We start from the raw sequence: 24314 nt of genomic DNA on the forward strand, positions 1-24314 counted from the left end.
TCCTACTTTGCTGAGAGTTTTTTTTTATCATGAATGAGTGTTGAGCTTTGTCAAATGCCTTTTCTGCATCATTTGATAAAATCATGTGATTCTTGTCTTTTGTTTTATTTATGTGGTGGATTACATTAATTGTTTTTCTAATGTTGAACCATCCCTGCATACCTGGTATGAATCCCACTTGGTCAGGGTGAATTATTTCTTTGATATGTTGTTGAATTCTATTGGCTAGAATTTTGTTGAGGATTTTTGCATCTAAGTTCATGAGGGACATAGGTCTGTAATTTTCTTTTCTTGTGATGTCTTTACCCGGTTTTGGTATCAGGGATATGGTGGCTTCATAGAATGAGTTTGGTAGTATTCCTTCCTTTTCTATGCTCTGAAATACCTTTAGTAGTAGTGGTGTTAATTCTTCTCTGAAAGTTTGGTAGAGCTCTGCAGTGAAGCCATCCGGACCAGGGCTTTTTTTTTTTTTTTTTGATTACCTTTTCAATCTCTTCTTTTGTTATGGGTCTATTTAGTTGTTCTACCTCTGTTTGTGTTAATTTAGGTAGGTAGTGTGTTTCTAGGAATTCCTTCATTTCTTCTAGGTTTTCAAATTCTGAGAATAGTTTTTCATAGTAATCTGGTAGGATTCTTTTAATTTCAGTTGGGTCTGTTGTAATATTGCCCATCTCATTTCTTATTTGGGTTATTTGCTTCCTCTCCTGTTTTTCTTTTGTCAGTTTGGGCAGTGGTTTATCAATTTTGTTGATTTTTTCCAAAAACCAGCTTTTGGTCTTGTAATTCTTTAAACTGTTTTTCTGTTTTCTATTTCATTTAGTTCAGCTCTAATTTTTAGTATTTGTTTTCTTCTGGTGCCTGTGGGTTTCTTTCATTGCTCTCTTTCTATTTGTTCAAGTTGTAGGGATAATTCTTTGATTTTGGCCCTTTTTTCTTTTTGGATGTGTGCATTTATTGATATAAATTGGCCACTGAGCACCACTTTTGCTGTGTCCCAAAGGTTCTGATAGGAAGTGTTTTCATTCTCATTGGATTCTCTGAATTTCTTTATTCCATCCTTAATGTCTTCTATAATCCAGTGTTTTATGAGCAGGGTATTGTTCAGCTTCCAAGTGTTTGATTTCTTTTCCCTGCTTTTCCTGTTATTTATTTCCACTTTTATGGCCTTATGGTCAGAGAAGATGCTTCGTAATATTTCAATGTTTTGGATTCTGCTAAGGCTTGCTTTATGACCTAATATGTGGTCTATTCTAGAGAATGTTCCATGTGCACTAGAAAAGAAAGTATAGTTGGTTGCTGTTTGGTGGAGTGCTCTGTGTATGTCTACGAGGTCAAGTTGGTTGATTGAGGCATTTAGACCTTCTGTGTCTTTATTGAGCTTCTTTCTGGGTGTCCTGTCCTTCACTGAAAGTGGTGTGTTGAAGTCTCCCACTATTATTGTGGAGCTGTCTATCTCACTTTTCAGTGCTGATAGAGTTTGTTTTATGTATCTTACACCCTGTCATTGGGTGCATAAATATTTAATATGGTTACATCTTCTTGGTGTATTGTCCCTTTAATCATTATATAGTGTCCTTCCTTATCCCTTCTAATGGATTTAACTTTAAAGTCTATTTTGTCAGAAATTAATATTGCCACTCCTGCTCTTTTTTGATTGTTGTTTGCTTGATACATTTTTTTCCATCCTTTGAGTTTTAGTTTGTTTGTGTCTCTAAGTCTCAGGTGTGTCTCTTGTAGGCAGCATATGGATGGATCTTGTTTTTTAATCCATTCTGCCACTCTCCATCTCTTTATTGGTGTATTTAGTCCATTTACATTCAGGGTAATTATGGAGAGGTGTGAATATAGTGCTGTCATTTTGATGTCTTTTTTTGTGTGTTGACAGTTTCTTTTTCCCTCTTTATGTGCTGAGTAGATTTTCTTTATATATTGTCCTTTCCTCATATTTGTTGTTGTTGATTTTGTTTCTGCTGAGTCTGTACTTTTCCCTTGTATTTTATTTTGATGAGTAGGATAGTTTGTCTCCTTTGTGGTTACCTTATTATTTACCCCTATTTTTCTAAATTTAAAACTAACTTTCATTTCTTTGTATCGCCGTATCTTCCTCTCCATATGGAAGGTGTATTAGTACATTTCTTAGTCCCTCTTTATTATTTTAATGTTGTCTTCTTTTATAGAATAAGATCGCCGTTACCCTGTGTTGGTTTTTTTTTTTTTTTTTAATCTTGCTTTATTTTTTTGGATTTCCCTGTCTGGGTTGACTTCTGGTTGCTCTGCCCAGTGTCCTAGTCTTGGGCTGTTGCCTGATATTATTGATTTCCTAACCAAAGAACTCCCTTTAGTATTTCCTGTAGTTTTGGTTTGGTTTTTATGAATTCCCTCAACTTGTGTTTATCTGGAAATGTCTTAATTTCACTTTCATATTTAAGAGACAGTTTTGATGGATATATGATTCTTGGCAGGCAATTTTTTTTCCTTCAATTTTTAAAAAATATGTCATCCCATTGCCTTCTTGCCTGCATGGTTTCTGCGGAGTAGTCCGAGCTTATTCTTATGGGCTCTCCTCTGTAGGTGACTTTTCGTTTATCCCTCGCTGCTCTTATAATTCTCTCTTTATCTTTGGTTTTGGCAAGCTTGATTATAATATGTCCTGGTGCCTTTCTTTTAACATCTACCTTGTGTGGAGTTCAATGAGCATCTTGGATAGATATCTTCTCATCTTTTACAATATCAGGGAAGTTTTCTGCCAACAAATCCTCAACCATTTTCTCTGTATTTTCTGTTATCCCTCCCTGTTCTGGTACTCCAGTCACTCGTAGGTTATTTCTCTTGATAGAGTCCCACATGATTCTTAAGGTTTCTTCATTTTTTTTAATTTATCTGATTTTTCTTCAAATATATTAGTGCCAAGTGATTTATTCGAGTTCAGAAGTTCTAGCTTCTACTTGCTCCATTCTGCTCCTCTGACTTTCTATTGAGTTATCTAATTCTGTAATTTTATTGTTAATCTTCCGAATTTCTGATTGCTGTCTGTCTCTGGATTTTTCCAGCTTATTAAACTTTTCATTATGTTCCTGAATAATCTTTCTGAGTTCTTCAGTTGTTTTATCTCTGTGTTCCTTGGCTTGTTCTGTGTGTTGCCTCATTTCCTTCCTGATATCTTGAAGGGTTCTGTATATTAAACTTTTGTATTCTGCATCTGGTCATTCCAGGAATGCACTTTAATCTAGAAGATCCCTGGATTCTTTGTTTTGAGAGCCTGTTGAGGTGATCATGGCCTGTTTCTTTATGTGACTTGATATTGACTGTTGTCTCCGAGCCACCTATAAGTTATTGTATTAGTTTATGCTTGCTTACTGTGTCGTAGCTGCTTGCTTTGTTTTGTTTTGGTATACGCCTATAGGTTGCTTGAGTGAGCTAGCTTGATTATTTTCACCTTTGCAGCTCTGGTGTCCTGTCCCCAGCTGCCTAGAGCTGTTATCAGGTATATCAGTCTAGGAGTCCATTCAGTTTTCTTGTATGAATTCAGCTCAGGTGTCCAGGTAGCTGATCATCAAGTGTGTGGTAAAGGCTCTGTCCTTCAGTCTTAGAGGGGCAGGGGTGATTGGCGTATATACCAGTATCTGATTGCACCAGGGGGTCACGCTCTGAACAAGGCAGGGGGCTGAGAACTGACCCCCAAGTGTCTCTGAGGAAAATGTGTCTCTGTTCCCTAAAGCATGCTGGTGGGTGGGTTCTGCAGAGGGACGATGGGCACCCAAATTTTATGGTTGTAAGGACTGGGAGGCACCAGTTATCTTTGGACCTCTGTCACAGGTGGCTGGGTGACCTGAGTGGAGCTACCAGTCCTTAGGTCCCTGATGTGGGTAGGTGAGGACCTTGTTTAATAGGCAAAGCAAAGTCAAATGGCAAACACCCACCTCTCCACCGCACTGCTGAAATGGTCGGAGTTTGCCAACAAGGGCCTATTCTCCCAAAATAGGCCCACACAAGGTCCATGCAGAAGGGAAAGGTGCTCAAGGTCCACGGATGGTTTATACCTAGACAGAAGTCGCTTTTGTCTTGAGCTCCCCCCGTTAATGGAGCTAGCAAATTATCTTTTCCCCCCAGTTGCAAATTTTTTCCTTCCCCAAGGCCAGGAGGATGGCTCTAGGTGCTCACCAGGGTCTATCTCAGGCCCAGGGATTCAGCTGCTGAAGTCAGCTTGGGGTGGGGCGGGGGGCGCGGTAAAATATATGCAAGTACTTAGCTTTTGCCGAGGGCGCCATTCTTCTCAGGTTCCGGAGGTATGAGTGGGCTGTGTGGCTGCTGCTTCTCCCTGAGGAAACTGCGGCCAAACACTGGGACCAGCCCACGGCCGCCGCTCCGGGAATGGTGCCTGAGGGCTTCCCGTGATTCAGGTCCGATAACTCCTCTCCACTTCTGAACAGCCTTTTCCTCCTCCTGCCCCTCAGTTTGTTGTCTAAGCTTGCCTTTGATGCTCAGGGCTCCCAGCTTGTCACAAATATACTCATTTCACTTGTTTTTTGGGGTCTTTGTTGTAAAGAGGGCTTGATGGAAGCATCTATTTTGCCATCTTGGCTCCCGAGTCCTTCATTTATTTTTTCAGGTATATGTACATACATAAGCTGCAAATAGATTTAAAAGAACACATACTCAGCTTTTACAGGTCATTGCATTCTCGGGGACAGGGCCTTGTGCTCCAGGTGTGAATGTCTGACAACAGGTCTAACCAGAGACCGGGTATGGTGAGGCACCTCAAATCACGAGCACTTCATCACGCACACCTCGCTTTGTTAGCAGGGTTCTTTTCTGGTGTTTGCGTCTTGGTTCACTTTGAAAGAAACTTCCAGCTCCATCCCAGTGGCTTTTGCATCTCATTACACTCTTGATAATTAGCTCTATCTCATTACACCCAGCCCAGCCGGAACAGGATTAGTTGTTTTCAGGTGTAAACCTGCAGTGTGCATCTTACACCTCTTCAAGATTCCAGACAGCCCTTCTGCCCCCGCCAAATTAGGACAACCACTTCCAGCTGTGTACACTTCATTACAGCTTCCATTTCTGGAAAGGACTCTACCACAATTCACATCTGGTCCCATGCTTATTAATTATGTACTTTGTTCAACAACTGTGCCTAATTAAGACAAAGTTGAGACCTTTGCTGAACCCAGCCACTCTCTGTTTTTCTGTGCTTAGTACCTCACTTCCTTCCCTCCAAATGATACCCAATTTGCTGCACAGCCCTGCCACGTTAAGACAACTACTCTCAGTTGGGTGTACTTTAGCTCACGCTTGGCTTTTCAAGCATGACGTGTTGATGGGGGCTTGCCTGAGTTTCATATCCTGCTAGAACAGGTACTTTGGTGGACTCCAACCACATTTGCCCTGAGTGGAGTGCGTCTCTTTGGGCCTACTCAGCCCTGGAGCTTGACCCTGTTCTCCCTCTGGTCTTCACTATAACTCTCTGTGCCCTGTTCCTGGGGAGGCAGCCGCAGCTGAGCCTCACAGCCAGGATCCTGAATGTAATGTCCACTGATGGTGCCTTGGGGGCGGGAGGAAGTCCACTTCTTCCAGCAACATGGGGTAAGGGAAGCACTGTCAGCACTGGGCTAACCGGTGGGGCACGGTGAATAGTCAGACACAGTCCCAAGCCTCCAGAAGAGCAAAGCTCAGAGCAGAGCAGCAGAGCGCGGGGCTGGAGATTTCAGTCCTCAGTCTTATGAGCTGGCTTCCTGAAGGAAAGGGCAGTCTGGGCAGATGGAGGCGGAAATATGGACTTGGGAGGCCAACTTCAGAGTGAATGCTGTATGAAGCCCATGCACGTGTTGGCTCTGTGTCCCAAGAGGCTGCCTCTCATTTGCTCATCATTCCATGAACCCCCAAGTCACCTGACCCTGTAACAGGCAGATGAATATTTTGACTGAATGAATGAATGACTGCATTAGTGCCAAGAAGTTCATGGCTATGACCTGATAGTAGGACCACTGGATTTGGCTGCCAGCTCAACTTTGCTGAGGTGAAGCTTTACTCCCCAGGCTGTAGGAGACATAAATTAATGCCTGCCAAGCTTAGAAGACATTCAGGTAAGAATGTAGCCCTGGAGAAGGGCTGGGCTTTTGGGGGTGAGAGCCTCTGCAGAGGGCAGAAATTCCAGGTGTGTGTATGTGGGGAGGTGTCCCATTACAGGTCCTGTGTGACCGCCTGTCTCAAGGCTGTGGGAACTCAGGCCAGGTTCTGTCACTAAACTGGGATGGTTTGGGCCTGAAAAGAGCACCCTTTCAGGGCAATGGCAGCTGGAGGAACACATTCTTGCCTAATCATCAGGAGTGTAATCAGCTGTGAGGAGGGAAAATGCTCTAATTGGGCCGTAAAATTAAAAACCCCACTGTAAGGCAGGAATAAAAAGATGGCGATCTGGTTCAAAAAGGTCACAGCCCTGAAAACCCTGTGGAGCAGTTCTACTCTGCACACAGGGGGTCGCCATGAGTCAGAATCGGCTCAATGGCAAGCAACAACAAATGAAGATCAAAGTTGTTAAAAGAAACTGTGCTAATGGGTCAGGTATAAATGAGTAACTTGTGGGGTGAAGGGTATACCACCCCAAAGAGTGGCTTGTTTATAAATTGAAAGGTATAATGACAGGTGATGATAAGATTCAAAAGTCACCAAAAGATGTAGAAGAAACCATTATGAGCAGTGCTGAGAACACAGCTTGCCAATGCGTATCAAGAATTAGGTCCTATCCTTTGAATCGATAGCTCCTTTTCAAGGAATTTGGAGTCCCTGGGTGGTGCAAACAGTTAACATGCTCTGTTCATAACTGAAAGGTTGGAAGTTTGAGTCTACCCAGAGGTACCTGGGAAGAAAGGCCTGGTGATCTACTTATGAAAAATCAGCCATTGAAAACCGTATGGAGCAGTTCTGCTTTGACACACGAGTCACCATGAGTCTGAATTGACTCGACCGCATCTGGTTAGCTGGTTAAAGCACTTCTGATCCCACCCCTGCCTCTTCTGGCATCTCTGACACTGCTCCAGAGTGGACAGGAGGGCAAAGAAGGCAGACAGAAGCCAAGCTGGGAGGCCACGGTCACTAAAAGAGCTTCCAAACAGAAGTGGTCGGCTCTCCTGTCCCCTCATCTTCCTGCCATTGCCTCCTCTTGGGCAACCTACTTCCAGGGTGTTGTTCAGGAGCAGTACGGTTTTCCACGGTTGACTCTTACACAGGCTCAACGTCTTCCCAATCAGCCCTCTGGAGGCACAAGAATTTACGACATTACTGCCTGCTGGAACCCTCAGGAAGGCCATCCTCCAGCTGCCTGCGAGTCACCTTCACAGCCGCGCCCCCTGCTGGAACCCTCAGGAAGGCCATCCTCCAGCTGCCTGCGGGTCACCTTCACAGCCGCGCCCCCGCTGACGTGATCTCTAACTCAGCCCCGAGTGTTCATCTGTTGGACGCTGGTCAGAGCCCAGTCTCTCTTAAAGGCAGACAAGGGTGTCGTCTCCTCTGTCTGTCCCCACAGCTACAGCGTTGGGCACGTATTAGGCTTTCAGGAATGTTTGCTGAATAAAGAATACAAGAAAAACAATGTACAGCACTTCAGCTTCCCAAAACTTTTTTTAATTTTCTGTGTTTCCCACCAAGACCCAAGTTGTACAAACAGGTGTAAAATTCCAGACCATCAGGGCGTGAGGCGCCACCATGTGCAGTTAAAGTCCTCCCAGCTCACCCTCCCTTGTGTCTTCAAGGCGTGTCTCCATTAGTGCACAGCGCCTCTGTGACACGTCAACCAGGGGCAGCAAAAGCATGTGGAGATGGGACAGCAGCAAGGTATGGTGTGCCACTACAGTAGTGAGCACCAACACCACTGGAGAACATTCTAGAAATGCACTCAGCTGGAGCCGCACAGAGGAGAAGTGTCACAGGCTCTCCTATCTTCCCTGTGCTCAGCTGAGCAACTCGGGGCTACTTTCTAGGGTGAGACAGACTGAGGGGCTCATAAGGAGGACAGGTGAGTGTCGATGTTCCCAGGGAGAAGTTCCCTAACAGTCATCCTCTCTGGCAAAGTAGCAGGAAAAAAATCAAGCAAAAGATTGAATCACTTTTCATTTTTCATGTTTATCACTAATTTGATGGCTCTTGGTTTTAATAGCAGAAATAAAATGAAAAGGCAATAAAGCAACTATAACCTGTGTACAAGCCAGAGCATATAAAACTCTCCCAGGCATTGGGATAAAAGGGCTTTTTTTCTGCCCCCACAGCCCTGTTTTCTTGGTTTAAAAAAAAAAAAAAATTTTTTTTTCTTTTCTTGGTTAGGAAAGTTAAAAGCTGTGGCTAGCCCAGAAGCCATTCATTCAATTCTGGCAACAGGGACAAAAAGCAAAGCATGTACGTGTAATTCTTTGAACTGTCAACTGACAAGCCTTAGTCAAAATCTTACATAATAAGAGCCTGTTGAATGGTTAAGAAGGGATGACAACTTAGGTGGCAGTCTGTTTTCCATGGCCTGGAATTGGAGTTCTCTCTATGTTGGGCAACCAGCAAGACATTAAGTGGTAATTTATCCATTCACTTTTCAGAATCCAACAGTTTGACACACTTTCCTCGCCATCCCACCCACATCCTCTTGGAATCGACTGCATTAAAACTAGACGTTAAATCCAAACATTCTATACTACAAACTTCCTGTAGGGTTTATAAGAGAAGCCAAAGCTAAGAGAATATAATCCTTACCCCTTCCCTCCACTAAAGCATCAGTGTAGCACAAACCGAGTCAGCTCAGAATATACCAACCCAACACCAAAGACACATATGACTAAGGAAATGGAAATGGTCCCCCCTCTGCTGCACTGCCCCACTAAACGGTGGTTATTTTCTTATCCTTGGTGGCTTGCTTGATGGCAGCCTGCTCGCAGATGATCTCCTTGAGTCGCTGCAGCCTCATGTTCTGGGTGGCCTGGTCCCCGACGCCCGTCTGGCTGCGGTGCAGCAGGGTCAGGGCGTGGATGTACTCCAGCTCCGTGTACTTCACACCCTGGTCCACCACCAGGTTCAGGAGCTCGTCGGCCGTGTTGTACAGCATCTCGTAGTACTGCCTGAGGAAGCAAGACACACACTGGTCACCGTGTCCCCGTCAACGCTTTCATTCCAGTAGCAATGACTATGCTGATGTTTATTTATTTTTACTTGATTCACTCAGTAAACATTTATTGACCCCTCGGCATTGTGCTGGGCCCTGGGACTCTGGTGGGGACCAATGCAGACATGGACTTTACCCTTGTGGCACACTTTCAATGAGAAGATGCCTCTGAAGATCCAGGGAGACCTCACGTTTTTTCAGGGGCTCAGCCCACTCTAGACTTTCTCCTGGTTTTGCATTTACCTCAGGAGGTCTGAAGGAAAACAGAGAGGTGGGGCAGAGAACCAAGAGGGAGAGAACTATCTGGCAGGCACTGCCAGCAGCTTTTGTCTCACTCATTCATTCATTCATACATTGGCTGCTCTGTGAAATAGGTGGTTTTCTCTTCCATAAATGGGATAATAATAGTAAAAAAAAATATATAACTCTTAGGGTTATTGAATGATTAAACTGATTCATACATATAAAGCTCAGAATAGTTACTGGCACAATTCCAAGTGCTCAATAAACATGAACTATTATTATCAGAAACAATAATGATAATGATTAGCGGTAGTTACAGTAGTACATAATGATCAAGACACAGCCTCTTTCCTCAAAGAGCTGAGGCAAGTAGGGAAGGTACTGAAAAGTCAGAGAAATAGTGACTATGTGTCTGTTGACATTCCTTTAACCCTCACTGCACCCAGTGAGGTATTACTCCATTTTAGACAAGTTGGGGAATTTGCCCAGTGTCACCAAGAGAGTGACTGTGCCAGGACATGAGGTTTCTATTCCAAGTCCAGTATCTTTCTTCATCAACATGGACAACTATCAAGAGGAATGCTCCAAGTGCCATGAGTAAGGTGTAAATGCAATGGCTTTCAGAGGAAGGAGAAACTCTACCATGTTGAGGGGAGGGTGAGGCGTCAAGGAAGACTTCCTATGGGGTAGGATTCTGTCAGGCAGGGCTTCCCGGAAGGAAATTCTAGATTGAGGGAAGAGCATGTGCAAAGAAAGACAGGCAAGAGTAATCTGGTTACATTAGGGAGCATGGGGGGACAGCAGAAGAGTCGTGGGAAAAGGCAGCTAAAGACAGAAGGCAGAGAGCTCGAACGTCAGGCTAGGACTTCAGGCCTAATTAAGTCGATAAAGGATCCCTCACTCCCTCCCTCCAAGGCTCTGTTGAGAGCAGAGGCACCAATTCAAAGCGGTGCTTCTGCAAGACCAGTGTTACAGTGGTGTGTGAGATGGTCTGGGAGGGGATCGACTGTAATTCTAGCAAAAACGGAGGGGACTCGAGAGCCTTTCGTGGCAAGGCCACTGCGGGGGCTGGGGGGAGAGGGTAGGGAGTGGTGCTGTAATAGAAGTGTGCACTAGAGTGACTCTTCGGTGCAGAGAGGAGAGAGAGATGGGTGTCAGAAAGTGGAGAAGGTGACTACTAGCCGTTCTTAAAACAACATTATGCCACCAGTATCCCTCAACGAGTCCATTGGACTCTGAAGACATGGCTTGCATGGCCACTCCAAATGATCCAGGAGGTCAAGTTCATTGTAGGCTCTAAGCCAGCATTGCTATCACAGCTCATGAGCAAAAGGACAGGAGAGTCTTCCCAGGTATGGTTTACCTCCTCCCCTCTTCCTGACAGAGAAGGTAGTTTTGCCAGGATCAAAGGGACAGAACAAGGCCACTGGCTCAAGGTAACTCTTGGGGTAAAGGGGTCTTACCGATAGACCAGGAACACTGTACTATTGGACTCAAGGCCTTGGATTGGTTTCTTTTTCATCAGAATCATCTTGAAAAAAAGAATGTCCTCTGGGAAAACTAAGCCATTCTTCTTGGGGGTGAGGAATACATTCTGGGAGCTTCATAATTTCAAAAACATTTTTTTTTTTTATTAATTTTTATTAAGCTTCAAGTGAACATTTACCATTCCAATCAGTCTGTCACATGTAGGTTTACATACATCTTACTCCCTTCTCCCACTTGCTCTCCCCCTATTGAGTCAGCCCTTACAGTCTCTCGTTTCGTGCCAATTTTGCCATCTTCCCTCTCTCTCTATCTTCCCATCCCCCCTCCAGTCAAGAGTTGCCAACACACTCTCCAGTGTCCACCTGATTTAATTAGCTCTCTCTTCATCGGCATCTCTTTCCCCCCCACTGACCAGTCCTTTTCATGCCTGGTGATTTGTCTTCGGGGATGGTTCCTGTCCTGTGTCATCAGACGTTCTGGGGAGCATTGTCTCTGGGATTCCTCTAGTCTCAATCATACCATTAGGTATGTTCTTTTCATGAGAGTTTGGGGTCTGTATCCCATTGGTCTCCTGCTCCCTCAGGAGTTGTCTGTTGTGTTCCCTGACAGGGCAGACATCGATTGTGGCCGGGCACCAACTAGTTCTTCTGGTCTCAGGATAATGTAGGTCTCTGGTTCATGTGGCCCTTTCTGTCTCTTGGGTTCTTAGTTGTCGTGTGACCTTGGTGTTCTTCCTTTGCCTTTGCTCCAGGTGGGTTGAGACCAATTGATGTATCTTAGATGGCCGCTTGTTGGCATTTAGGACCCCAGACGCCACATTTCAAAGTGGGATGCAGAATGTTTTCATAATAGAATTATTTTGCCCATTGACTTAGAAGTCCCCTCAAACCAAGTTCCCCAGACCCCAGCCCCTGCTCCGCTGACCTTTGAAGCTTTCATTTTATCCCAGAAACCTCTTTGCTTTTAGTCCAGTCCAATTAGGCTCAAAAACATTTTATAAATTGCTGCCACCATGAGAATGTGCTCAAGATGAGTTTTTTGTATGTGTCTTTTAGCATGGTAATTCCTTTTCCTGCTGTGTTAAACTTCCTTATCTAATTCAAATACTCCTTTTTTAAAATTTTTGTGGTAAAATATACATACAAAAAAAGCTTGCCATTTTAGCATGTAGAATTCAGGGACATGAATTACATTCACCATGTTGTGTCACTGTCACCACTATCCATGTTCAAAATTGTTTCATCACCCCAAAGAGAAACTCAGTACACCTTCGGCAGTAACTCCCCATCTCTCCACCCTGACCCCTGTAACCACTAAGAAACGCTTGTCTCTGTGCATTTGCGTGCTCTAGATATATTTCCTGAAAGCAGGATCTATTTGTCCTTTTGTGTGTGACTTATTTCACTTAGCAATACTGTTCTTAAGGCTCTCTTTATAAAAAAAAAAAAAAAATTTTTTTTTTTATGTAAAGTAATATTCCGTTGTATGGATATACCAAATTTCTTTATCCGTTCATCTGTTGAGGGACATTTGTGTTATTTCCACCTTAACATACTCTGTTTCAAAATAGGAGAAATAACACTCTTTTGTAAATATTCCCTAGATAGTGGCGGGGATGGAAAATACTCATCTTAGATTGTAAAGTTAGTGAGTGTCTCCTGAGAGCAAATCTTTCAGCATCCCTGTGTAGAGGGTTCTCTTAGTGCTAATTTTCTGTAATGGTTTCAAATGACAGTTCATTTTAACCTCATGGAACCAAATATTTAGGAATCACCGGTTGAGGGTAATGCTGGATGTAGCCAGAGGTACTTCTGATACAAGATGAGAAAGGACTCTACCCTCTAGGGCTTGGGAGTCCAATAGCAGCTACACTCAGGTTATTTTTTGAAGCTTCATGTTTAGTATAAAACCAAGTGAATTTTGTATCCTACTGTTCAATATATCTGTTGTAATTTAAAAATAATGTTTTAATGACCTTAGGTGGTGTAAAATGCTCGACTGCTAATCTAAAGGTTGTCAGTTCACACCCACTCAATGGTACTTTGGAAGAAAAGGCTTGGCAACGAGCCAAGAAGACCCTAGGGGGCATAGTTCTACTCTGCAACACGTGGGCCTGCCATGAGTTGGAATAGACTCGATGGCAACTAACAACAATAACAAGACAAAAAAATAAAAACAAACAAAAAATAATGTTTTAATAGCGCCCAGGGTCTTAAAACCTTGCAAGCAGCCACCCAAGGAACAACAGTTGGTCTCTATTTACCTGGAGCACAGAGGAAAAAGAGTGTCAGGAATACGAAGAGGATATCAAATGTGTGGCTAATTGTCTCCTTTGTCATGAGACCAGAAGAATTGGATGGTGCCCGGCTACCATTACTGAACATTTTGATCATAGATTTCACAGAAGAATCCTGATCAAAAGGGAGAAAATTCAGAACAGAATTTCAAATTCTCATGGACTCTAGACTTTCTGGAGCCATGGAGGGTGGATGAACCCCTGAAACTATTTCCCTAAGATAATCTTTAAGCCTTAAACCAAAAACATCCCCTGAAATCATCTTAAAACTGAGCAATAGTTTTGCTTAACTAGTAAGAAAAGGTCTGCCTTGAGCATTATGCTCTTTTAAGAACTAGCTATATGGAATCCAATTGACGCAGCAACTCAAAAGATTAGATAGGAACCTTAGGGGACAGTGAGTCTATGTTAATGATGGAGGAATCACTCAGAAAATGCGGGCAAGAATGGTTGCACAACTTGAAGAGTGTAATCAATGTCACTAAACTACATGTAGAAACTGTTGAATCGGTGTATGTTTTACTGTGTATACTCTCAAAAAAAAAAAGTTTTAAGAAAAACTTGATGCTGTAAGAAAACACACCATTATTTACTCCGCAGCTTCACATGGCCCTTGGCACATCACAGCTTCCTCTCTGATGCCGGACTGCTTTGAGAAATGAGGCCCCTTCTCATCTAATTCTGCTTCTCTTAGATACACAGGTGAGGGAGACAGTTGTGCAGTTAGGGAACTACCGAAGGATAACTTTTTAAAATTGCTCATAAAGGACCCAAATATGAATCTAAATTTACCAAAAACAATGAGAAGGAGTTGGGGCTCAGGAGTCCTTCAAGATGCAAGGGACTTGATGGCTGCAATTTCTAGACTAGTGGTTCTCAAACTCTAAAACGACTGGAGGAGCTTATGGAAGTACAGGTTCCCAGGGCTCCAACCCCGGACACTCTGACTCCCACCGGCTGAGCAGCCAGGAGTCTGAGCGAGAGTCTGGTCTGGGAATAGTTATAGAACCTCTCCTGTCTCCTCCGCAGCCAGGAGTCTGAGCGAGAGTCTGGTCTGGGAATAGTTATAGAACCTCTCCTGTCTCCTCCGCAGCCAGGAGTCTGAGCGAGAGTCTGGTCTGGGAATAGTTATAGAACCTCTCCTGTCTTCTCCACAGCCAGGAGTCTGAGCGAGAGTCTGGTCTGGGAATAGTTATAGAACCACTCCTGTCTCCTCCGGCCAAGGACTCCAAAGCATCAGGGACGGCTACAGATGCAATAAGTGGTTTGTGCTGCCTTTCACAGAAATTAGATGAGAAGAATTGGGTTTCTTTGTATTATAAGGTTGATATTTTCATCATTTATCTTAAGAAGTAACAATGAGACCAGAAGAAATTGGATTTCTTTTGGAAAAATCTGATGAATTGTTTCCAGGGATACGGGCTGGTTTTCTGCAGAGGCTGCTGTTCCATGCTGGGAGGAAACAACAAAACAAAGATGCCGCGATTTCCAGCCTTAGATCGTCCAGTGTGCTAAGTGATAAAGGGCATGGCACTTGAGTCTTTAATGATCAGGATCTTCTGTGCTGTGAAGACCTTTATAAATCTCAGGATGACACTCTGAAGTGGATTGTCAGACTAAAAGAGCCCTCAAGAGCCTGGGACGAACGGTGCCCCAGAATCACATAGCTGAGTTATTAAACAAAATTGACAGGTAACTGATGGTGTATTTTCTATAGTTAGGGGAGAAAATTCCCCATAACCACGATGATATATTAGATCATAAAGGAACATGAATATTTAACGACAGAATGAAACTGATTTATCTTTCAGAACAGTACCCAGTCGCAAAGGCGGCTAAATCGGCATAGCGACACTTACACTTGGAGGTGGAGAGAGGGTGCCACAAGGTGCCCCAGAGAAACAGGAAAACGCCCCCAAACCATGCAATAAGAATGAGCTTCCATGACAAACACTGACACACTGAAATGAAATCCTGGAACCCAATTAGGATAAATAATTTATCAGCACTTATTGAGGCCCCAGGAAAACTCGAGCTTGGCCTTCACCATCATACGTTAGGATAGCGGTCATGGCTGCCAGGGCGGCACATTTTACACTAGATGGCACTTTTCTTAGCTGCCTGGATGGGACTGTTGAGCCCACATTTGATTTAGACATTTTCTACATCCTGACTTATAACCCAGTCTTCCCATAGTACTGAGGGGTCAACTGCAAGACTGCAGGAGCCAGGGGCCAAATTCCTGTTCTGAGGACCAATTAACTTCACATCACCGCGATGAGTGGCATATTCTGTGTGAGGTGGCTGCCTTTCCCTGGTTTCCTTTGCTCTTTGCTGTGCCCCTCTGGGCAGCAGTTCTCAAAGGGGTGGGATTATAGAGGTGAGGTGGCTGGTGTCCCATAGACTGGTCTCTTATATGTAGCCTACAACATGACAATATTTATACCTTTGTTTGCAAACACATCATTTCTCTGATCTCTCTCATGTTTGCTTTATCAGTAGACTGTTCTTCCCCTGTTTTTTCCTTCATATTTCATGGTGTTACATTGTAACTCTTTCTCCCTCATTGATTCTGGCTGAAGAAATTTATACCAGGAAGGATATGAAGGACATTTTGGTAGTCTGGACAGATCTTTTTAAAGTTGTAAAATAAAGTTTATGTTGTCTTTCGCTGATGATAAAATTAATACACATGTCCTATGGAATACAAAGGAGCCCTACTGGTGCAATGGTTAAGAGCTCGACTGCTAACCCAAAGGTCAACACTTGGAATCCACTAGGCGCTCCTTGGAAACGCTATGGGGGCAGTTCCATTCTGTCCTATAGGGTCGCGTTGTGAGTGGGAACCAACTTGACAGCACATGGCAACAACAACAACATGGAATATATGGACCATATAGAGAAGATTAAGCAGAAAAATAAATTACTCATAAAGTTCTAGCACAAAGATATACCACATTTTGATATATTTTCTTCTAGGCCCCCCCTGCCTCCTGCCATATAGCCAATTTCTTTTCTATAGTTGAAATATTTAGGTTGAAACAGAATTAGATACTTATGTCCAATTAAAAAAAATCTCTTCCCTGAGGATACATTTCCAAAAGGAGAATTAGTCAAAAGGTAAGTATATTTTTTTAAGGAATCTTGGCAATGCTTCAAATTGTTTTCTAGAAAAGTTATCAATTTAGTCTCCTACCCACAGCATATATGACAGTGTCCATCATATTTTTTCACATTATTTTAATTTACATGACATTAAATAGTTTTTCATCTATTTATTGGTTTTCAATGAATGTAGGAGCTACTGGTGGCGCAGTGGTTAAAGTGCTTGGCTGCTAACCGACAGGTAGAAGGTTCAAACCCATCAGCCGCACCAAGGAGAAAGATGTGGCAGTCTGCTTCCGTAAAGAGTTACAGCCTTGGAAATCGGAATCAACTTAACTGCAGTGGGTTTTAGGTGTGCATGGATGTATAAGTAAATTGTTCATATCTTTTTTCTTTTGCAAGTTAGTGCTTATCTTATTTCTCTTCAGAACTCTTCATAAGTTTTCATAGCCAAGAAGCAAGGAGAGCTCTATTCTCCCATCCCTGGTTCTACCTCTCATTTCTGAAAGGTCCTGACAACAATTTCTGTTCTCTTATTTGTAAGTTGAGGAAAGCAAGCTCCACTGAAACCAGCTATTCCCACCCCCCAGTGACTCTCATTCCTTTACCTGCAGGCCTTCCATAAAGCCTGGTGTGGGGTGAAGGGGCGGACAGGGAATTGCCCTCAGTCCCTGGGGAAGTTCTGCCATCAGCCTCCCCTGACTTGGTGGCATTAGATCCCTGACTGGAAGCTTTTTTTTTTTTTAATTGTTGTAAAAATATATGTAACACATTTGTCAGTTCAATGTTTTTCACATGTACAATTTAGTGATCTTGATTACATTATACATGTGCAACCACCTCCATAATAGTTGTTAAACTTTCCAGCACCATAAACGGAAACTCACTGCTTCCTAAACCACGACTACCCCTTTCTTTGGTCTCTCAATATTCGCCTATTCCAGCTACTTCACATAAGCAGGATTGCACAATATTTGTCCTTTTGGGACTGATTTATCTCACTCAGCAGCATGTTTTCAAGGTTGTGGCACGTATCAGGACTCCACTTCTCTTTATGGCTGAGTAATATTCCACTGTATGTGCGTACCACATTTTGTTTATCCATTCATTTTGAAAGTTGTATTTTTAAATACACAGCTATGTCTCATGCTACATTTCAGAATCTGCCAGGATTCTAGTAACAACAATAATAAACGGGTAACTTCCAGCTGCATTAACACATTCAACCTTATAACAACTCTTTGAGATAGTACGACAATTATCCACATTGTACAGATGAGCAAACCGGGCTTGAGAGGGTATAAGTGATCTGACTGAGGTCTTGAAACTAAGGACTGTGAACCCTGTTCGAACTCCAAAGCCACCTTAGTATTTTATGCCAAAAATATTTGAAACCGTAAAAAGTAAAATTACTCATTGCAAAGGATGCTTGTATAGCTAATATATTTTAGTCATGATTTAGGAAATATGAATTAAATAAAAATCACATACTAACTCAACTCTCTGCCTTCCATTGTGATGGAACGAGCCAATGTTGTGACAATTCAAAATTGCTTTACACAAATGGCAGTTATATTTGAATAACCCTGGTTTTGATCTGGGAATTCAGAGCTCTAGACCAAATAATGAAGGCATGCCATAAATTCTGTACTTAATTCGGGAGTTTCAGGAAAGATTTCTGGCTTTTTCATTTTGTTACTTATCTGTATTATCCCCCTTTGGCCCCTCCAAGCTGGTCACAGACAAGATGGCCTTTCTTCCCTAAAGTTGGCTGCCCTTCGGAGTCATTACTTCCTTGGGGAGGGGAGATAATTTGGCATTTTCATTGTAAAGATGTTCTCTCCTCGTCCTGCCTGACAGAGAGGCAGGACTAATATCAACAAGCACATTAAGCAGTGAGGTGGGTGGACTTCTTAAATAGAAATATGAAAGGAAGACAAATTCACCTGAACATAACTTAGAATAGTTCTCCAAATTCTTTTTTAGCCAGCAGCTGAGGCATTTTGGGTACTTTAATAAAAGCCCCATGGCTGATGGGTCATTAAATTGTCAAGTGAAATATCCAACTCCTGTTTTCTCTGTCCACTCAAGGTACATATGATAATGAGCAGGGAAACGAGAGAGAAGAAAGGACCTGAATAATCCATAAACTAGATCATCATCTCATAAATAATTGAGAGGTGGTTATAGCGGTAAGTCTTAGAGAAGTAAATACTCAAGAGACCAACCAAACTCAGGTTCTGGTTAAGTCTTCCATCCCCCTCAACTAGCTGTGTGACCTTGGGCAAACAATGGCAGCTCCTGGGCCTGTTTCCCAGGTGAATAACAGACGGGTTAGAGCAGGTGCTAGTTAAGCACTGGCAATTTGGGATTTTAAAACCCTTAAAGTGACCCTGCTTGGCCCTTTAAAATCATGCGGCTTCCATCAGAATTAGCTGCTGCTGATTTTCCCCCCAAGAAACAGTCGGCAAGATGCAGTAACGACTGCTTGGAAAACATCCGGTAATCTTAGCTCAGATGTTGTTCCCAGACCTATCAAAAAATGGGTGGTAATTCTTGTGTGTCAGAAGAATAAATTAGTTTATTAAAACATATAACATAATTGCTCACATTTGTCTTGCCCTTTGAAGGGTTTAGCATTTATTATAGACATGATTGAAAATTCTAATTTGGAATGAGTTGTGATTTCCATTTCAGGAATGAGAAAACTAGGGTAGAGAAGAGTGAAATACTTTTCAGGGGGTTCTTGGCAGAACTGCATGTATATTCTGAATCGGGGGAGTTCCTAACACTCCTCACGACAGCTTGCGCAGGCTTTTGTTCTAGCCAGCATACTGGGAGACAGAAGTGCAGTCTGGGCTTCAGAAAACACACTGCCTAGGTTCCCTCAGCAGAAAATCATCCCTGGGAGCCTGCTGCTTTAAGGCTTGTAGGGGGTTCGTTGATCAGTAGTCCTCTACGCACATTTTCTTGACTTAACGTGACACACGCACACACCGCCACCCTCATCCATGGCACTGTGCTGAGACAGGGTGGTTACCTGTTGCCTTGGTTCTGGTACTACCCTGCTTCGGCAGTACCGGGGGGTGTCTGTCCTGGGGAGACCTTAGAAGCTAAAGTCAGCCAGTGGTATATGCTCATCTCAGGAACATATCCTGACATTTTTGATCGTCGTCAGAAGCAGCCAGAGCCTTGCTTTATTTCTCTTCAGAAAACGCAACCATTCAAAACAAAAGAATTCCTCCGAGACGCACCCATCCCTTTTGAAGTGATGACACTCTACTCAGCCCAGTTACAGGTCCTGGTGTAGAGGAACATTGCTTTTCATCGCTTAGCTGAGCTTGGCTCCCCACCTTGGGAACACACTCTACAGTCGTGAATATCTGTGGCTGAGGTTTCCTCCCCAACAATTGGAGGATTCAGGTACATCAGATAAAATTTTAAATTAAGTTTTCTACAGCAGGGCTTGGGGAGGATCTGCATTTTAAATTCAGCACAATTAAAACTGTGTCTTTTTGGCCTGGCACTGCCTTTGGTCAAACCCCATTGGTATGAATAATTATTCAGTCCATTAAGAAGTCGGCTCCACTTCTCCCATTTTGAAGGTTTTAATAAATATTGATCAGGCACATTTCTGTTTGCACTTGCCAAAGCAATTCTGATGGAGTCATCTTCTGATGTTATCAAATAATGAAATATGAGAGAGTGAATAGGATTACCCTCTTGTTCTGTGATTTTTTATTTAGGGCCTTCATTTTACTTTCATAATCGTGTTTGTCTCAGATGCCTGTAAATGCTCTTTGATTATCCATAGGTGAGTCCAGGTTAAGGAGAGATGTGCTGTACTGAGTATCACTTTCGGGGGCCTTTTCGATTTGTAAAAATTATCTATCCAATATCACTTTACAGAGTCTTCTCAATTAAAAAAAAAAAAAAACTTTATCTAATATCACGGATTGATAAAAGGACTTGGTGTTGTGCACTTTGGTGGCCTGAAGGTGACAGACTGTCTACCAGTTGGCAAAAAAGTTTATAATGTATATTATCTACATTTCTCAGGCTGACAATCTGGGAAACAATTGCTGAGATAGGAATAAAAACAATTCAGCGGCCCTATGGCTTTTTCCCTTTCAAGTAATGCAACGGAATTGTGAACTTTTCAGTAAATAATGTGAAAGATTTCTTCAAAGGAAAACCCACCAGCACTGTTAGCAATGTTAAGGAAGCTCTAAGAACATTACAAATGCTAATGTAACATAAAAAGTGCAGCCTTTGTCTTCAAGAAGCTTCTTAGATTTAAAAGATTTTTTTTTCTTTTTTAACCCAATCCAGTCCCAGATCAAAGGTAAGTACTAGGCAAATGTTTGAACTTAAAGTAAAACAAATTCTGGGCTTGCCAGTCTGCCTGCTGCCCTTCCGCTCCTTCTCTGTTGGTCCCTGAGAGGAGGCAAGAGTTAGAGACCGAGACTTCTGCTCCCAGCGACCAGTGGAGTTAGAGATGGAATGGAGACGTGAGGGCAGTGAGCTTTGGGTTTCTGCGTTTATTAATGGCATCCTGAATTGACTTGATGGCAACGGGTTTTTTTTTTTTTTCCCGGCCTCTACCTTTGAGTGTCGGAAGAGGAACGTCGGCAGGGACAGGCATGGACTGCATAGCCTTGATAAGAAAGTATGCTCATTAGGGCATTAAGCCAAGGAGGCCAAGGTGATGGTTGGTTCCTGTAGGTGCCAGTTAGTTTTGCAAAGAGAAGGCCTAGTCTTTGCCACAGACTCTGCCCCTAGCCAGCTACCTAACAGATGTGTTGAGAAGGAAGCTGGGGGAAGCAGAATGGAGAGTTCACTGTAACCATTGTCTCTGCTGAGGGTCTTAAGATGCAAAGGCTGTTATTCAGCCGTCAGTTGCTGAGTCATTCAAAGCCCTAGGACGTTTTGGTCCTGGTTAGTGACCCCACACATCTGTCAGTATGTCCTACTGTGGTGGCTCCTGTGCTGCTATGATGCCGGAAGCTGGGGTCGCCTGTGTTTCAAATACCAGCTGGGCTACCCACATGGACAGGTTTCAGCAGCACTTCCGGATTTAGACAGACTAGGAAGAAAGATTTGGCAATCTATTTCTGAAAACTAGCTAATGAAAACCTTATGGATCACAGAATATTGTCTGACACTTTCAGTCACTTCCTCTGGATAGTCATCAGGAGGGACTGATCACTGCAGAAGGACTTCATGTTTGGGAAAGTGGAGGGCCAGTGAAGGCGAGGAAACCCTCAGTGAGATGGATTGACACAATGGCTCCAACAATGGATCAAACTTGCCAACCATCACGAAGATGGCATAGGATCGGGCAATGTTTCATTTCATTATACATAAGGTCACCACGAGTCAGAGCCAGCTTGACAGCAACTAACCACAAGAGTGACCCCAGTACACTTAGTATTGTTAGGGGATTTCTCTCCTTTGCTGAGACAAAAGACAATATCTTTTAGAGCTGAAGGGCCAGAAAGGAAAATGGCTGCAGCAGAGGAACCACAAAGAATCAGGGGATTATTTGAAAAGTGTGAGCCTGTGCAAATCAGTAGGTCCTAATTAAACACTGCAGGGTGTACTTACTAAACCCCCATAGGTTATTTCCAAAAGAGAGAAAACTTAAATAAACCCAAACTACAAAATGGGCCACCTGAGATGCAAGCATGTGCGACTCAGAATGGATGTCGATTAGAAAAGTAATAGACTAAACAAGAAGGAGAGTGTGGAAATATGTACCATGCCCAGCAGGGTTTAATTAAAGACCCAAAGACTGACAAACATGATGGATAGCTTTGGAGAGCAATGTGAGTTTGGTGGATGAAAGGACCGCTATGGTGGGTATCTATTTGGACGTCAGTGAACTATTTGATACAGTGCCTCTAAAAAAATATAACCAGAATGATAAATTTAATCCGAATGGCTGCCCCTGATAGGACACAGGCTGAAAAACAAACCAAGCGTAATGATAAAGGCAAATCTACACATCCTGGAGAGAAAGTGTCCAGTGAATGCTGAGGACGTTGGCTTTATCACTGATGTCACTTACTAGGGGCAAAGAACGATGGAAAGGGCAACTGTTACTAAATGGGCAAGGGCTCTGAGTGGCAACAAAGACAGAGAAATAATGTACAGGACCCCAGAGAAATTAGAATTATGAGCAGCAAACAACGAAATGAGGTTAATCTTGGAAAAATGCAGGCAAATTTGTCTGGAAGAAATTCTAACCTCACGTACTCCACAGCTGGGAAAAAGCTTAGAACAGCAACTGTGAAAATGAACTGGGGGCTGCTCGGGTGAAAGGCCAGGGAACCAGGACACTTTCTTGCCTCCTGTAAAAAAAAACTACCAGTTTCAGGGCACAGAGGTGGTGATAATTCCTGACTTGGTTGTACCTCACAGTTCTGGGTTGCCTTATACTATAAGCCAATTGAAAGAAAATCAGAAGAGCACCAAATGGGATTAAAGGGACAGAGGGCTGGAGGAGAACAGAAGATTAAAAGAGGTTCAGTCCAATTTTTGTTCAAATGGCAGCTTATAGTGAGGTTTTCTGTGACCGCCTTATCTAAAGAATACCTGCACCATCCTCATCAAGCTCTGTCCTTTACTGAACGTTTTTTTTTTAACACTTAGCCCCACCTAAAAATATATATTTTGAAAATATTTAATATATATACTTGATATATTACATAATCCACTGCTATTGAGTTGATTCTGACTCATAGTGAACTAACAGGACAGAGGGGAACTGCCCCATAGAGTTTCCAAGGCTGTAATCTTTCAGAAGCAGACTGCCACATCCTTCTCCCTTGGAGTGGCTGGTGGGTTCAAACCGCTGACCTTTTGGTTAGCAGATGAACACTTAGCCACTTCACCACTGGGGCTCCTTATATATCACACGCACAAAATTAGAGAGACAGCATAGTATGGTGGTTAAAATCATGGACTCTGGAACCAGTGGCCTGGGTTCAAATCCCATTTTTGCCTCTTACTATTTGTATGACCTTGTGAAATGGATTTCTCTCTCTATGAGTTAGTTTCTTCATTGGAAAAAAGGAAACAGTGATATGGGATTGTTATAAGGATGAACTTATTAAGAACAGTAGCTGCAAGAGAGTAAATGTTGTGTATGTGTTCTATCGCATCTAGGTTTGGAGCCCTGGTGGCACAGCGGTTAAGAGCTCTGGCTGCTAACTAAAACATCGGCAGTCTGAATCTTCCAGCTGCTCCTTGGAAACCCTACGGGGCAGTTCTACTCTGTTCTATAGAGTTGCTATGAGTTGGCATCAACTCTATGGCAATGAACATAACGCACATCTTTTACCTAATGTCAAGATCTTGGAAGTTTCTTGGCGTGTCTGACCTTCAGTTTCTTCATTTATACCACAGGGTAAATAACATTACATCACAGGTTGAGTGTAAAGGTTGAGTCAGATGATACGGTGGAACACCCGCTATGTACAAGTGGTAAAAAGAATAGCTCGCTTTTATTGAATACGTACCATGTACTCTATACCAGCCACCATTCTAAGTGTTCATGTATAGATTATCTCTTCACCACACCTGTGTGAAGTATACCTTCCACAGTGAAACGTTTTTTTATTAGTCCTTCCCTCTTGACGCAGGAAGAATGGCTTCTGTTTTTTTTTCTCTCAGATGAACCTGGTACCCTGGATCCTAGCCCCTCCCACCTCCTTCAGAATTGGTTGAGTTTTTTTTTTTAGAACTCTTGTATCTACTCTATTCATTGGTTCTTTCACATCTGTCTTCAAAAATCCTTATGTTTCTCATATTTTGGAAAAACAAAACAACAATCCTCAACTCTTTCACATGATCCTGTGTCCACCCACCTACCATCTTGTTTCTCTTCTCACTTTCATTCATAAATTTCTTGAACACATGATTTATATTCACTGTCTGTTCTTCCAAAGTCTCCATTTTATCTGTGGAACCACACTCAAAAAGGTCACCAACGACATCCTGGTGAACAAACACAATGATCAGGCCTCTTCCCTTCGA

General features: G+C 42.9%; 1 protein-coding gene across 1 annotated transcript in view; it reads right to left on the reverse strand.

Moving 5' to 3' along the window:
• Nucleotides 1–8281: 8281 nt before the first annotated feature.
• Nucleotides 8282–24314, reverse strand: part of EXOC4 (exocyst complex component 4) — an 830068-nt gene continuing 814035 nt past the window's right edge. The window contains exon 18 of the mRNA XM_049894654.1: nucleotides 8282–9098. Within this exon, the coding sequence (XP_049750611.1) occupies nucleotides 8861–9098 (238 nt within the window). The 3' untranslated portion in view covers nucleotides 8282–8860. The remainder of the gene's footprint in view (nucleotides 9099–24314) is intronic.

This window comes from Elephas maximus, chromosome 8 (genome assembly GCF_024166365.1).
Source record: "Elephas maximus indicus isolate mEleMax1 chromosome 8, mEleMax1 primary haplotype, whole genome shotgun sequence".
Taxonomy (NCBI): Eukaryota; Metazoa; Chordata; class Mammalia; order Proboscidea; family Elephantidae; genus Elephas; species Elephas maximus.